General features: G+C 34.3%; 1 protein-coding gene across 3 annotated transcripts in view; it reads right to left on the bottom strand.

Annotated features, from left to right (window-relative positions):
• SMC4 (structural maintenance of chromosomes 4) overlaps window positions 1-14844 on the bottom strand; it is a 35133-nt gene that overhangs the window by 8919 nt on the left and 11370 nt on the right. For all 3 annotated transcript variants that reach the window (XM_059064978.2, XM_067033943.1, XM_067033944.1), the window contains exons 6-17: window positions 14160-14324; window positions 13761-13888; window positions 13166-13306; window positions 12319-12469; window positions 10406-10570; window positions 8654-8887; window positions 6643-6828; window positions 5532-5693; window positions 3122-3347; window positions 2959-3038; window positions 1942-2094; window positions 698-824 (exon numbers count right to left, since the gene is read on the bottom strand). In XM_059064978.2, coding sequence (XP_058920961.1) covers window positions 698-824; window positions 1942-2094; window positions 2959-3038; window positions 3122-3347; window positions 5532-5693; window positions 6643-6828; window positions 8654-8887; window positions 10406-10570; window positions 12319-12469; window positions 13166-13306; window positions 13761-13888; window positions 14160-14324 — 1918 coding nt within the window. The remainder of the gene's footprint in view (window positions 1-697; window positions 825-1941; window positions 2095-2958; window positions 3039-3121; window positions 3348-5531; window positions 5694-6642; window positions 6829-8653; window positions 8888-10405; window positions 10571-12318; window positions 12470-13165; window positions 13307-13760; window positions 13889-14159; window positions 14325-14844) is intronic.

Raw genomic sequence — 14844 nt, 5'->3', positions numbered from 1 at the left:
CTTTCTTGCTGAAAGATTTTGGTAGAATACTTATATGTTTATATACAAGAAGAAAAAGTTCTGGAAGGAAAAATGTGTTTTCATCTAAGCTCTCAAACAAATAAAATAACTACTATCTTGAAGGGTCCTTAGGAAGACTGGGCCAAAGTACACAAAATTAAAAGCATGGGTATCAGAATCAGACTGCCTTGTTCCTGAATTCCTATACCACCACCATATGCTGCTGTGTGACCTTGGGAAAATTATATAAACCATTCTGTGCCTCAGTTTTCTTATCTGTCAAATGAAATACTTAATAGTACTTTATAACCTTCTGAGAAATAAAAATAAAAACAATAAAACAGAGTGGTCACTTGTCTGTAATATATGAAATCTGCTACCTTTTTTTTTTCCCCCAGTACGCGGGCCTCTCACTGTTGTGGCCTCTCCCGTTGCGGAGCACAGGCTCCAGATGCACAGGCTCAGCAGCCATGGCTCACGGGCCCAGCTGCTCCGCGGCATGTGGGATCTTCCCGGACCGGGGTATGAACCCGTGTCCCCTGCATCGGCAGGCGGATGGACTCTCAACCACTGTGCCACCAGGGAAGCCCTGAAATCTGCTACTTTTTATTCTACAAACTGCTATCTTAAACATTCCAAATATTACAAACCTGTTTTTGACCACACGGGGAAAGAAAGTGTATATCCTTAAACATACCTGTCTTGAAAGCAGTAACATTTTCTTCTAGCAATTTCTGCTTTTTTTGGTCAGGGGCTGTAGCAAGTACATTAGCTTCAAGTTCCTTAACTTGGACATTTAAATATTCTTCTTGCTCTGATAAACGCTACAGAAATGTTTTAACATTCAAAACTGTTAGTATTTTAAACTTACTAACAATAACATTTGCTTTAAACATTCTGAATTTTTTAAAAAAGGTACTTAAAATCTTTAAGAAAAAGACAAAAACTAACAAGAAAGGGCAGAAAACACGATTAATATAAAAATCGAAAATGGCCAACAAAACGCATGAAATGTATACACTCATGAAGATAAGTTAAAATGCTATTTTTTAGTATTTACATCAGAGTAGCAAACTTAAAGCAAACTGAAGAGTACCTAGTGTTCAAAGACTTGGAAAAATTATTTGCATATGCTACTATTAGTAAATGAATTAGAACCGTCTTTTTGAGAACAATTTGGCATTATGCAACAAAGGCTTAAAACTCTGTACACATACTGGGTAATAATTACAGTTTTAGAATTCTAACCTAAGGAAATAATTGGATGAGTGTGTTAAGGTCTGCCTAACAAGGATATTTAAAACAGCAGTGTACATAGTCAACACAGAAAAATATTTATCAAATCATGATACAAACAAAATACGCCAATACAACTGCACACAAAGTAAATGCACATTGGCTTTGAAAGAAAACCGTAATTAATAAGTGAAGAAAAGTTAATAAGACTCATTAAAAATCCAAATGCAAATTTAATATGTATATCAATATCTACCATATACATAAACACATACATGCAAACTAGACACACTAAAAGTTAAAGGACATACATAAAAACTTAAGGTGATAATCTTTTGGGTATTTTCTAAAAACTGTTTTCTGATTTTGTTTCTTAATAGAGACTGGGCATGTATTGCTTTTTCATAATTAAAACATTCCACTTTGAGATAAGAATGAAATAAAGGGTCACATAGTTGCTAAGGGAAGACACATTTCTATGGAGTACAAATGGAAACCAGAAATAGCTGTGGCTGGAGCAACACTGTGACAGGGCGTTTATCCATTAGTACTCAGGGAAACAAAATCAACAGATGCACCTTACACCTAGAGACCCAGCCTCCTCCTCCCCCCTTATATTTTAAAATTATAAGCAAACAGCAAAATGCTTCTGCCAAATTGCTGTTGAATTCCAATAGTTTCAGCTAATATTGATTTAAAAAGTACCTGGATGCTTGCAGTAAACTTTTCTAGTGTATTCCTCATTTCTCGTTCACTATGCCTTAACTTAACTACTGCTTCTTCCAGTTGTACTTTCTGTTCCTGAATTTGCACTGCTTTTTGAGAGTCTCTCTGCAACTGTGATTCCATTTCATTTACCTACAAAGGAGAATGCCAGTGAAATAAGTTTATTCCAAGAGTCATTTCAGATTAACAGCAACTTATGAATGAAGAAAACCCAAATTTCTGATCTTAAAGACTAGAAACAAACCAAACAACCCAGTTCCAATTCCAAAACCTAAAGCTTAGGAGATGGTCAACTAATTTCTGCATCATAGAATCAGACGAAAAGACAATTTTAAGTGTTGTATAGTCAACTACTATTACAATGAAGGTATAATATGCAAATATTTAAGTGGAAAAATATAAACTATTTCAAAATATGAAAAAAAAAATCAAGCCACAACTCTTTAGAAAAAGTTAGGTATCCAGGACATCCAAGTACATATTTTTAAGGAAGAAAAAAGTATAGTGTCCCGAGGGTGATAATGGAACAGAGCAGTTTTTCCTGAACATTTTGACATTCTCTTATACTTCTGGACATATAAAATATTTTGAAATAAAATTTGGAAACATGTATCAGAAGTCTTAGCTATATTTACAACTTAAAAAATTATGTCAAAATAGAAAAGATAATTATATAATATATTAGAAACTATGTGAAGAAACAAATTAAATGTCAAACAGTAAGTAAATGGTTAAATAAATTATGATATGATCCAAATGTCACAACAGAGAAAGATATATATGTTGAGCATATATTTTTAAATTAACATACTTTTAGAACTTTAACAGGTTTCATATAAAATCCCACAGCTTATATACTAGTCATTTAGAGAAAATTCAATGTTAATTGAAAATTTGATTACAGTACATTTAAAATAGCAGAATTTTACAGTATGTTACATATCAGTAAAGCTGCTTTAACAAGAATGTCTTGACTATAATTCTGTACATGCTGACCTCTTCTTCTGAGATTTCAACAACAACTGATGAACCCATCCTTCCTTTCATTACTTTGCTTCCACCACCAGTCATTGTCCCTGGGGAACAGAGGAGAGAAGTCAGACTTAGCTGTCTCCCCCAACAAGATTAAATAAACTCAATGGCAGAGAAAAAACATTACCTGACTGTTCTATGATTTGCCCCTGTAATGTTACCACTCTCCATCTTCTATCTTTTTGATATGCTACTCTTGTGGCTTGATCTAAGTTGTCAGCTACTAATGTATCCCGTAAGGCAAAGTAAAAAGCTTGGCGAATTTCCTCATCTTTTACTTTTACTAAATCAAATAATCGATAAGTATTTTCAGGAGTTTGAATTTTGGTCATTTTCTTTGCCCACACTGCCATCTAAACATAAAAAAGAAAAATAATATATTATATAAAGATATCATTTCTGTTAGGTATCATTTGTAGAAGTAATACACATGTATTAAACATAAGGACATGTATACAAAGTTCTGAGTTATCTACATAATTAAGTATTACTTTACTGTTATTTTAAAAAAGAAGTTATTGTAACTAACTCTATTCACAGATGACATGATCTTATATGTATTAAAATCCAGAGGAATCCATACATTAAGAAACTATTAGAACTAACATGAATTCAGCAAAGTTGCAGAATACAAGATCAATGTGCAGAAATTAACTGTATTTCTATACACTAGCAATGAATAATCTGAAAATGAGATTAAGAAAATTCCATTTACAATAGACTAAAAATAAAACAAAAACCCCAGGACACTCTTGATATTAAAGAACAAAATGAAAGGACTCCTTATTTTAAAGTTTACTACAAAGCTGTAATCAAGACAATGTGGTATCAGTTTAAGGACAGATATATAGATAAATGAAGAGTCCAGAAATAAACCCTTACATTTATGATCGGTTGATTTTTGATGAGGGTGCCAAGAAAATTCAACAGGGAAAGAATACAAATGGTGCTGGAACAACCCGATATCCAAAAGAGTAGAGTTGGACCCCTACTTTACACCACATTATAAAATTAACTTAATAAGGATTAAAAAACTAAATTTAAAACCTAAAGCCGTAAAACTCTTAGAAAACAGAGGTAAATCACCCTGCCATTGGATTACACAGTAGTTTCTTAGATATGACACCCAAAATACAAGGAACTAAAAATAAATAAACTGGACTTCTATGTAAATTTTTTGCTTCAGAGGACACCATCAAGAATGTGAAAAGAGCTCACAGAATAGGAGAAAACATTTGCAAATTACATACCTGACAAGAGACTTGTATCCAGAATATATAAAGAATTCTTACAATTCAACAGTAAGACAAACCAATTAACAAATGGGCAAAGAATGTGAAGATTTTTCTCCAAAGATAAACAAATGGCCAATAAATAAGCACATGAAAAGATGTCGTACAAAAACCTGTGTACATGAATGTTCGTGGCAGCATTAACCATAATAGCCAAAACATGGAAACAACCCAAATGTCCATCAATTGATGAATAAACAAACTGCGCTACATCATATAATGGAATATCATTTGGCAGTAAAAAGGAATGAAGTGCTGATACACATGTATGAGCCCCACCCCCTGCAAAGCGAAGAGAAGGAACTTATTTATTTATTTTTGGCCACACCACATGGCATGCAGGATCTTAGTTCCCTGACCAGGGATTGACCCTACACCCCACAGTGGAAGTGTGAATTCTTAACCACTGGACCACCAGGGAAGTCTCAACATGGATGACCTTTGAAAAGTAAGTTAAAGAAGCCATACGCAAAAGGCTACATATTATATGATTTCATTTATACAAAATGTCCAGAATATGTAAATCTAGAGACAAAAAGTAGATGAAAGGTTGCAGGGGGATGGAGGGGTGGGAGAATAGGGGTAGTGACTCCTAATGAGTATGGGGTTCCTCTTTTGGGGTGATGAAAATATTGTGGAATTAGACAGTGGTCATGATTGAACAATCCAGACCATGTGCATGTACTAAAAAACCTGCTGAACTACATATTTTAAAATAATGAATGTTATGATTGTGAATTGCATCTCAGTAAGTGTTTCTTTTCTTTTTTTTAAAAGTAGTTATTGATGATGGAAGTTAGAAATGCAAACTACCAGTCACTGTAACACTGGAATGTATATTCCTTTAAGGGAGGCAGTAGAGGATTTTTCTTCACAACCATGTAACCCCAGAGCCTAATATAATCCTCGAAACCTATCAGGTGGGGCTTCCCTGGTGGCGCAGTGGTTGAGGGTCCGCCTGCCGATGTAGGGGACGCGGGTTCGTGCCCCGGTCTAGGAGGATCCCGCATGCCGCGGAGTGGCTGGGCCTGTGGGCCATGGCCGCTGGGCCTGCGCATCCGGAGCCTGTGCTCCGCAGCAGGAGAGGCTGCGGCGGTGAGGGGCCCACGTACCGCAAAAAACCAAACCAAACCAAAAACCTATCAGGTGTTCACTTAAATAACTATGAAAAAAAAAGCTAGGATTCAAAGTCAAAAAACACTTGGCACTTAAAAACTAAATTACAGGTAGATTATGAATACCCACCTTATCCAAACCTATAAAGGTTGCAACTCCAATATTTTGTCTTTTAAGGAAGTTTACACATTCTTGGGCCGTATCAATAGAATCAACAACAATGTAGTCTAATGCATGACAACAGGATGAAATAGCAATATCATATTTTTCATCAATTGCTCCTAAGTCCCCCTAATAATTGAGAGAAGGGGGGGAAATCAACACATAATCAGCAAGGAATTAGGCACAGGATCATTTTATTAGTATTTCATATAGATTTTTCAAGTTGCGTTTAACTGAACTATACCTACATATGGTTTTAAACAGTACAAAAAGGGTACACAATGAAAAATTTAAGTGTTCCTCACATTCAACCTTTCTCTTCTGCAAAGGCAATAACTACTAGAATTTTTAATCTACCTTAAAAAAAAAACCTTATGGATATACAGTTTGAATTTTTAATGAGCACAAAATGAGAGAACTGTTTTCACTGCATGTAAATGAAAACGTATAATGTGAAGACTTGAAATCTAAAAGTATTATAAGCAAAATGACTTATAGAATAATAAAACTGAATTATTGAAAGCCATTTAAGATTATGTAAATCTGCTTCTCAGTCTATTAATAAATTAGCTATCCCCATTTTCTTCCAGCCACCTTCTAGCTGGCCACAGCTCCCTTCCTTCTTCAGGCTCAGGAGCTCAGGCTTCAGGTACCCACTATCCCTAGCCTTGGGTTTTGACATCATCCCTTGTTGATTTTCCTAAACTCTAGCCGCAACCTTTAGTATAATGGTATAAAACCCAGAATATAATTTATCAAGTTCTTATTTTTTTTAAAAAAGAAAAAGGAGTTTGTTAAGTTTATCACTAGAGTTGGATCACTTTCTTAAAATGACTATAATTATAAAAAATTTTTAAAAACCCCAGAATTATCTGTAACATGAACAAATCCATACCACAAAGAATTTTATCATGCCTGAGTATAAGAGCAAAATGTTTAAAAATGAATGTCCTTTAAAAGAAACAAAAAGTAAATGTTATTTTATGTACAGAGACACTTAATATACAGTTAAGTCAAGGTAAGAAAATTATAATTTCTGAGAAAAATGTATAGTCATTTACAAATAAATTTACTTTACCAATCTTCCATATATTCCTGGAATTCTGCCAGATTTTTTTTCTTGAATTATTGCATCAAGGACTTTCCCCCTACTTCGATTCATTGCTAAGGAACTCTTTGCTTCTTCAACTTTTTGGAAAAGATCACGAACAAAACTTTTGAAATTTATTTCTTCTTGTGTAAGTTTTTGAAGTTGTTTTTCTTTCTAAAGGTGAAAAGAAAGAAAATGAATCCCAGAAGGTTACACCCTATCACAGTATAGAATTAGTTGTAATACCTAATAAAAGAAGGAAAGGCCAAAAATCAACACTTGAACCAGGACTAAGCTGTCACATTGCAACCGTTGGTTTGATTTTGAAAAATATGGATGGGTTTTCTGTTTTAAAGGGGGCATAAATAATTTGGGTCAATAATAAGGAATATAAACACAATATAGACCTAGGAGCAGTGCACTGACTGCTAGAGCTAGAAGAGTTAGGGTTGTGGAAATCAGTTTGGCACCACACAGTTACACATAAATGTGTCCTAATTCTTATATTCTTACACTAATCAAAAACAGACCTCAATACAGGACTCTAGTCATGGGTGACGGGGCAGGGCTATCATTACACTGTGCCTTGCTTTTTAAATAAAAGGAGATTTATTATATAGTATTATATAGCATATATTATTATATCTAATTAAATAAAGGAAAACAAAGAACAAAAAAAGCATAGCTCTGAAATGAAGGAGAGCGTGATGAGTGAACAGTACTATTGCTAAACAAAAACGTCAGGCTGCCAACAAGAGGAACCACACACATGTACACAAAAAGCCTAATTCTCAGTTTCTCAATCTCCAAGTTAGAGCAGCCATTTTTCTAACTGACATTCTATTCTCCTTCACTTCCTGGCTTTAAATTATTACATGTATTACCAGTCATACTGGTTTAAAGTATTGATAAAAGCTCAAGTTACAGATGTAATTTCTCCAAAAATAAACTGAATCACGAGGAGGATAGAAGTAGTCACTGAATATAACTTAAGTTTACATTTAAATTCTACACGGCCATGAAGTTCTCTGATGACCAAGCGGTGTGCATTTACTAAAATGAAAAAGACTTCATTTTCAGTGTAATTTCTCTCCAAGCAGCATTTTCTATTGCCATCTTGCCTAATGATGCTTTCTTTGGAGGTTAAAGTTATGAAATTGCTTATATGTCTAATTCACTCAAGGATAGCAGAGAACATGGATGAGCTAATAAGCCAGATGTCTTGATTAGTTTAACAACTTGCAGTCCCAACAAAGAAAATACATTCATAAATTCAAAAACAGAAAAAAATACACTAAGATAGTTGACTTGCATATTTGTTCACACACACACTTACACTTATTTGTGATTTTCCTTTACCATTGACGAAGTTGTCTACACTTAGATTTAGGGAAACAAAAAACTTTCTTTTGTTTAAATTTTTACCTTGGGAAATAACGGTGGCGGCAGTGATATTATTTGCTGTTTGACACTTGAAGGGAGAACGCAGCTTCTTGATAGTCTCGATTCGTATCAGATAGAATACTGAAATATTAACCCCATTCTTTTGGGAAAGATTACACCAAACAATAACAACAAAAATATCTATGTACCAGTCACTTAAGATGTTGAGATCAGGACTTCCCTGGTGGCACAGTGGTTAAGGATCTGCCTGCTAATGCAGGGGACACGGGTTCGAGCCCTGGTCAGGGAAGATCCCACGTCACGGAGCAACTAAGCCCGTGTGCCACAACTACTGAAGCCTACGCACCAAGAGCCCATGCTCCACAACAAGAGAAGCCACTGCGATGAGAAGCCCACGCACCGCAACAAAGAGGGGCCCACACTCACTGCAACTAGAGAAGGCCTGTGCACAGCAACGAAGACTCCGCACAGCCAAAAATAAAATAAATTTTTTAAAAAAGATGTTGATTAAAAAAAATATGTATGTAAATATAAAAATAAATTAAAGTAGGGTTCATAAACAATGTTCCGATGAAATACAGAAGAAAAGATTTACCTCCTTTAGTTCATGTTCAGTTTGAGGGAGTTTTGCCTCTATATCTCCAATTGCAGCTTTCCTTTCTTTGAGAGTCTCAGAAGCTGCCATTAGAGCTTCATTGGCCTTACTTAATTGAGACACTGCGGTATTATGACGACTGAGATAGATATCAAGTTCTGATTGGGCTACATCCATCTTTGAACGTGCTTCATTTACTGATTTGCTGAAATCCATAAGTTCTTTCTCTCGACTCTGTTAAAATGTGATAGACCCCATTAAATCCGAAATATGTGTTTTCAAACCTAAACTGAAATGGAAACCATACAATTTGAATTTAACTTAATAGATTCTACAAGCACAATATACAGAAATAATCTCACAAGTGGAATGGACTAACAGTTTTTGCCCAGTTGTGAATGTTCATGGTATATAGTCTTTTCCCAACTAATTTCACAAGAGCTTAACGAGGTATAGATACCATACTAATATCTAATATCTCAATTTAGAGATTAAAATGACAAAGAAAGAGTGGTGAAAGAGAAAAATGTGGATCTGAAATCTAGATTCCATGGTCTTTCCACATTACCTTACCTAAAACAGTAAAGTATAAGGACTACTCAGCAGAAAGTTTCCTCAAGTATATTTATGTTGGAAATCTTTTTAAGTTTTAGAGGTAAGGTGAGGTAATCCCCAACACAAGTCATAATTTGATGAGTGAGTAGAAATTTTGGACTACTGTAGCTGACTGTATAGAAAGGATCTAATTAGAATAATGGAATAAGAAAAGCCCTTACGAAAGCCTAACCCTTTTATTTCACATACAAAGCATTGGCCCAGTAATATAGTATGATATTAGAACATGTACATATTTCAAAACAGAATCAATTTAGTCTGTAAAGAAACTCCAAAACACTTCATGGAGGTATAATTAACAAAGGTCTTATGTAACTGACTTAAGTAATGAAAGTCAATTCAACTCTATTACTGTCATCTATTAAATATCTATTTAACATGCTCAGTGTTGTCTAAAAGGTTGTGGTGAATATAAACAAAGATAGCTAAACTCTGTGCTTATACTCTTGTTGGGGAGACAAGACATATCAATGAGACAATCTCACACTCTTGTTTTAGTAAAGTGCTAACATAACGTAGTAGCTAATAATTATTAATTCCTTACTTTCTAGGCACTTTATGTAAGTAAACACACGTTTTATTTTCACGAAGATTCACAAGATGGGTAATATTTTCTTCCGCATTTTGAGGAAGATAACTTGGAGACATAACCTGAACAAGTTCAGAGATAATAAGTGATTGACCTAGGATTTGAGCCAAGAACTGACACATGAGCCATGGTTTTAAAACTATTACAGAAGAGCTACAGAAGCAAAGAAAGGAGATGTCATCTATGGTTAGTGTGGTCCCAAGCATTTATAGGTAGTAACCAATAAATTACCAAGAAAATAATTTAAGAGAAGATGAAAAAGAAAATTTGATGATGAAGTCAATGTGTAACGAAGAACTGCACAAAAAACAAAGTATTTGATGAGTATTTTCTTCTACCACTGTAAGTTTTCGTTAACTTTTTTTTAAAACGAGAAAGCAAAAAACAAAAAAGGGAGTCTAGGCTGACCATTTTTAGGAATGGTAGATATTAAAAGTCCAAACTTTTTCTTTTACCAGTTCATTTTTTAATATTACTATAAAAACAATCTTCAAGATTAAAAAAAAAAAAGCCACCAAAATATATGCCAACCAATAAAGAAATCTTACTTCTTTTTCTTTCTGAAGCCCTTGTGTTTCCTGTTTAAGGCTATCCATAACTTCCTTTAATTTTTCTTCTTCTTTTTCTTTTTCTTTCTCAAGGGCATTGTTTCTAGTTGTTGTCTCAGTTATGATATTCTTACTCTTGGCAGGTATACTTTTAAATTCTTCAACCTAACATTATAAAACAAATTAAAGTTACTAGAAGCATGTACCTTTAGGATATCCAACACCATCAATATTTGGCTTACTTAAAAGCATTTCTCAGGATCTTCTAGATCTTTGCAGTTTTCATTGTAATTAGGTTTGAAGCAGCTAGCTTTAGCAAGTACTTCCTTAAGCATCTGATGCAATTTCTATGTTCTCTCAGTCTAATGGTAAAACTAATTCTACGAATTCCTGACTCCTTATGGAAGACATTTCTTCCTCGCTGAGCAGTAGATCTTCTTTCTGCTCCAACTTTAGGCTGTAATTATCCTTCTTCACCTGTGAATATGGTCTGAGTACATGGAATTCCCTAAAGTACCCTTCAAAGTACATTACAACTTACCACAAATTACCCATACACCCCTAGTCTCCCTCAAATCCTAAGATCTTTCCCAACTTTACCCTTCCAGAGTCACCACACAGGACTAATATATTTTATTCCATTAATACCTTCCAGTAGTAATCACTTTTCCACAGTTGATGCCTAAAAGCTAATTATCTCTACTACAGTTACATTTGGCTTAATCTGCCCAATTCAGGGGTTTCTATCAAATCCATGATATTTTGTTTATTCTGATTATCTAATACCAGAGAAATTAAACATTTCCCAAAATGGTGTCCCTCAAACACTGACTCACATAGATGTGTTACTGTACTGAGCATAAAGTATTCTGTGAACAAATGCATTCAGAAAATGCTTACAAGGTAAAGCAGAGCCTGTCTTATAATTACCATGTAATTATATGGTACAAAACTATTTTAAAAAAATAAATTTATTATTTTATTTTACTCTTGGCTGCATTGGGTCTTCATTGCTGCACGTGGGCTTTCTCTAGTTGTGGCAATCGGGGGGCTACTCTTTGTTGTGGTGCGTGGGCTTCTCATTGCAGTGGCTTCTCTTGTTGCAGAGCACAGGCTCTAGGTGCGTGGGCTTCAGTAGTTGCAGCACGCGGGCTCAGTAGTTGTGGCTCGCGGGTTCTAGAGCGCAGGCTCAGTAGCTGTGGCACACGGGTTTAGTTGCTCCACGGCATGTGGGATCTTCCTGGACCAGGGCTCGAACCCATGTTCCCTGCATTGGCAGGCGGATTCTCAACCACTGCACCACCAAGGAAGCCCGGTACAAAACTTTTTTGAGGGGAGGGGCTTTATGTGACTCATCTATTAATATCGGATTAAACCATGAATATAGTTTGAAACACCCCAAATTAATTGATTTATTAGTCTGGCTCCTAGCAAGTTAGGCATTCTGGTCTAAACCTCATCTTTCTTTTGTTCAAACCTCAGTCTAGCTAATCAACCACTTGCTGTATATTATGAACTTCCCCTTCCTCCTTTTTAAGGGGAAACTCCTGCTGATACTCTTAACTTGATTTCTGCAGACAAAGGTACTATTTTAAAAAATCTATGATATGTAGCCAAAAACATCTTTTTAAATCATACACTCTAGGAAGAAGAAAATTACTTTGTCACCAAAATAGAATTGCTGATTTGGTAAATATTTTGCCAACAATGTACATCAGAAACATAAGCTCTAAAACTCAAAGTCAATGGATACAGAATTTCCCTTTGGGGAAAAATCAGGTTGAAATAAATCCTGAAACACGTAACATTCCATTCTCTTAGGTAGTATGGCGCAAGAACATTCATGAAAAATAATAAAAACTGCATGTGATATTCAGACCTGAAATTTTAAGAATTTCCCCCCTATAACTTACCTTTTCTTTATCTTTTTGAAGTTGTTTTTCCAGTTTTCTGGCTTTACTTGTAGCATGTTTTAATTTTTCCCTAACTTGAACATCTTCCAAATCTAGTTTTGTAAATTTTTCTTTGTTCTCCTCAATAAATTTTGTAATTTTGTTCAGCTTCCTAGCAAAGTAAGAAAATTCTGTCACTATTTTGGATATTCCGATATTTTAAAGCCACCTTATATACCTTGCCTGGTTATAAATGTAAGCCACCTTATATACCTTGCCTGGTTATAAATGTATCCAAGTTCTTCTAAGGTAGGATCCTGTTTCAAGCTGACCCTCTCCTCCACCCATATTTGAGGGAGCTGTTAAAATGTGTGACTATAGGAGTTATTTTGTCCTTCTAAGCTGGATTGGAAATAATGACTATGATGTCTAGGTACAGAAAAATTTGACCATAAAAAATAAGCAAAACTCATTTTAAAGAATAAAAAAGAAAACTGCATAGGTAAGGGATATTGGTGTCATTGAAGATTGATATGAGAAAGGTAATGAGAAAACTTTAAGACAACTAACCTGTCAGGTTAAATGCTTATGTTTGCTATGATGTCTTGTGTTATTATGTTCTGCCACTAGGGGGTAGCATCCTGCATTATTTTAAGACCAGTGTTGGGCACTCAAATCTGTGATAATCATAATCAACTAGATGTAGGTCAATTAAGTTTTTTGTTTGCAAAAGGAGACCATTTTATATGCTGGCAAATGTATTACACGTATGTGCTGGCAGTAAGTTTATATACAGACACACACATACATGCAATAAAATGTAATTAAATAATCTAAATACTTTTAGTACTTTCCAAAAGATTATTACTTCTCTACATCTTTTACATCTTTATTCTTAGCTTTCATTTCATTTGACAGTATATTGCTCTTCTCATTAATTTCTTTGGTATCTTCATGAATTTTTTCCTTTTGAGTCTCCATTTCAGCAATTCGTTTCTGCAGATCATAACTAGAGAGGAAAAAAAAGATAGAGATCTTAAAATACCATTTCTAAAATTCTCTATTTTACTAAAATCATATTCTTAATCACAGTCAATTAACAATTACCTAGGATTACTGACAGGGAAGGGGGAAACCAACCCAGGGTCAAGGCTAGAATTAGGAACAAAATAGGCTCCATATAAACAAAATTAGATCTACTATTATATGAATTCAAAAGCATGTATATGTAAAACTATTAAGCATAGTAATACTTGTGAACCCACCTCCCAACTTAAAGTAGGATACTTAAAAGTCAACTTTGATACTACGGTAAACAACCCTAATTTAATGAATTCATCACATAAAACAACTTTTAGAATTTTTTAAACTTCAGTCTTCACATTTCTCTAATATGGGAAAAGAGAAGGGCTTAGACTTACTGCCAGAAACTAATACAAAAATTGATAAATTAAGGTACTTACATGTAATATTGACAAACATGATTCTTTTTTCTAAATATTTCATTTTCCAAGGTAAGAAATTCAATGGCTATGTTTTTCTCTCCTTCTAAGGCATCCTTTTCCTTTTCCACCATCTTAACTCTGTTTAACTACAAAAGTTAAAAGTGTAGAGATTGTTCATATGAAGTGTATTTGAGCAATCTGAATTTAAAATATGCCAACATTAGATAAAAAACATATAAACTACATTAATAACAAAGTTCCTCTGAAATGCCAATAAGAAAAATATAAAATTCAACCTAAAACACTAAGCTTTGCCTGAATAATTATGACTGTAACTTGAATATCTGGCTCAGTAAAATTAGTTAATACAGAAAACATTCTGGTTTACAGTACAACTAAAGTCTACAGAAGATTCACCTTCTCTCCTCTGTGTTCATTTAATATTTCAAATCTCCGACACAAGACTTTAATAGGTTCATTTAGCCGTCCACAACCAATTATGTCTTCTAAATATTCAAGCATACCCTCATCATGTTCAGTCTGGCCTTTCGGTTTCATCATAGCAATTTGTTCAACTTCACCCTTTAAAAAAAGTAGTATTTCACACTCATTGCATATGTTTACCTACATCAACCTTAAGTGAGAACTAGAAACAATGAACAAATCCAACAGTAATGAAAAACTAAATGATTTAAATCAGTAGCTTAAAGACATTTAATAAAAGTAAAAATGTTCTCTCCACTGATACTCAAGAGTTTTAAGCAAAATTCAGCAAAGTATTCATACAATCTACAATTAAATCATTGTGGCAACATTTTCAACTATTAACAACAGAATTATAGCTCCTATTCTAAAACAAAGAATTTTCAAAAAGACCCTTCATGGTTAAACTGTAGTAGGAATCCTGTCCCAAGATGGTTAGTATCATTAAGGTTTCTCTATAAACCTGGTGTTATGAGTTCCTCAGCAAGCGCTGGGCTTCGTAAGAATGTCTCAAACTTAATGCTGTAACTTTCTAAAAACAAGACCATTAAATGAAAAAGAAAATATTACTATTTCTCATGGTAATAATATTAATAGAAGAAATCCAACTGACTGGAAA

The sequence above is a fragment of the Kogia breviceps genome, chromosome 5 (genome assembly GCF_026419965.1).
Source record: "Kogia breviceps isolate mKogBre1 chromosome 5, mKogBre1 haplotype 1, whole genome shotgun sequence".
Classification (NCBI taxonomy): domain Eukaryota; kingdom Metazoa; phylum Chordata; class Mammalia; order Artiodactyla; family Physeteridae; genus Kogia; species Kogia breviceps.
This window is presented reverse-complemented; position numbering and strand designations above follow the sequence as displayed.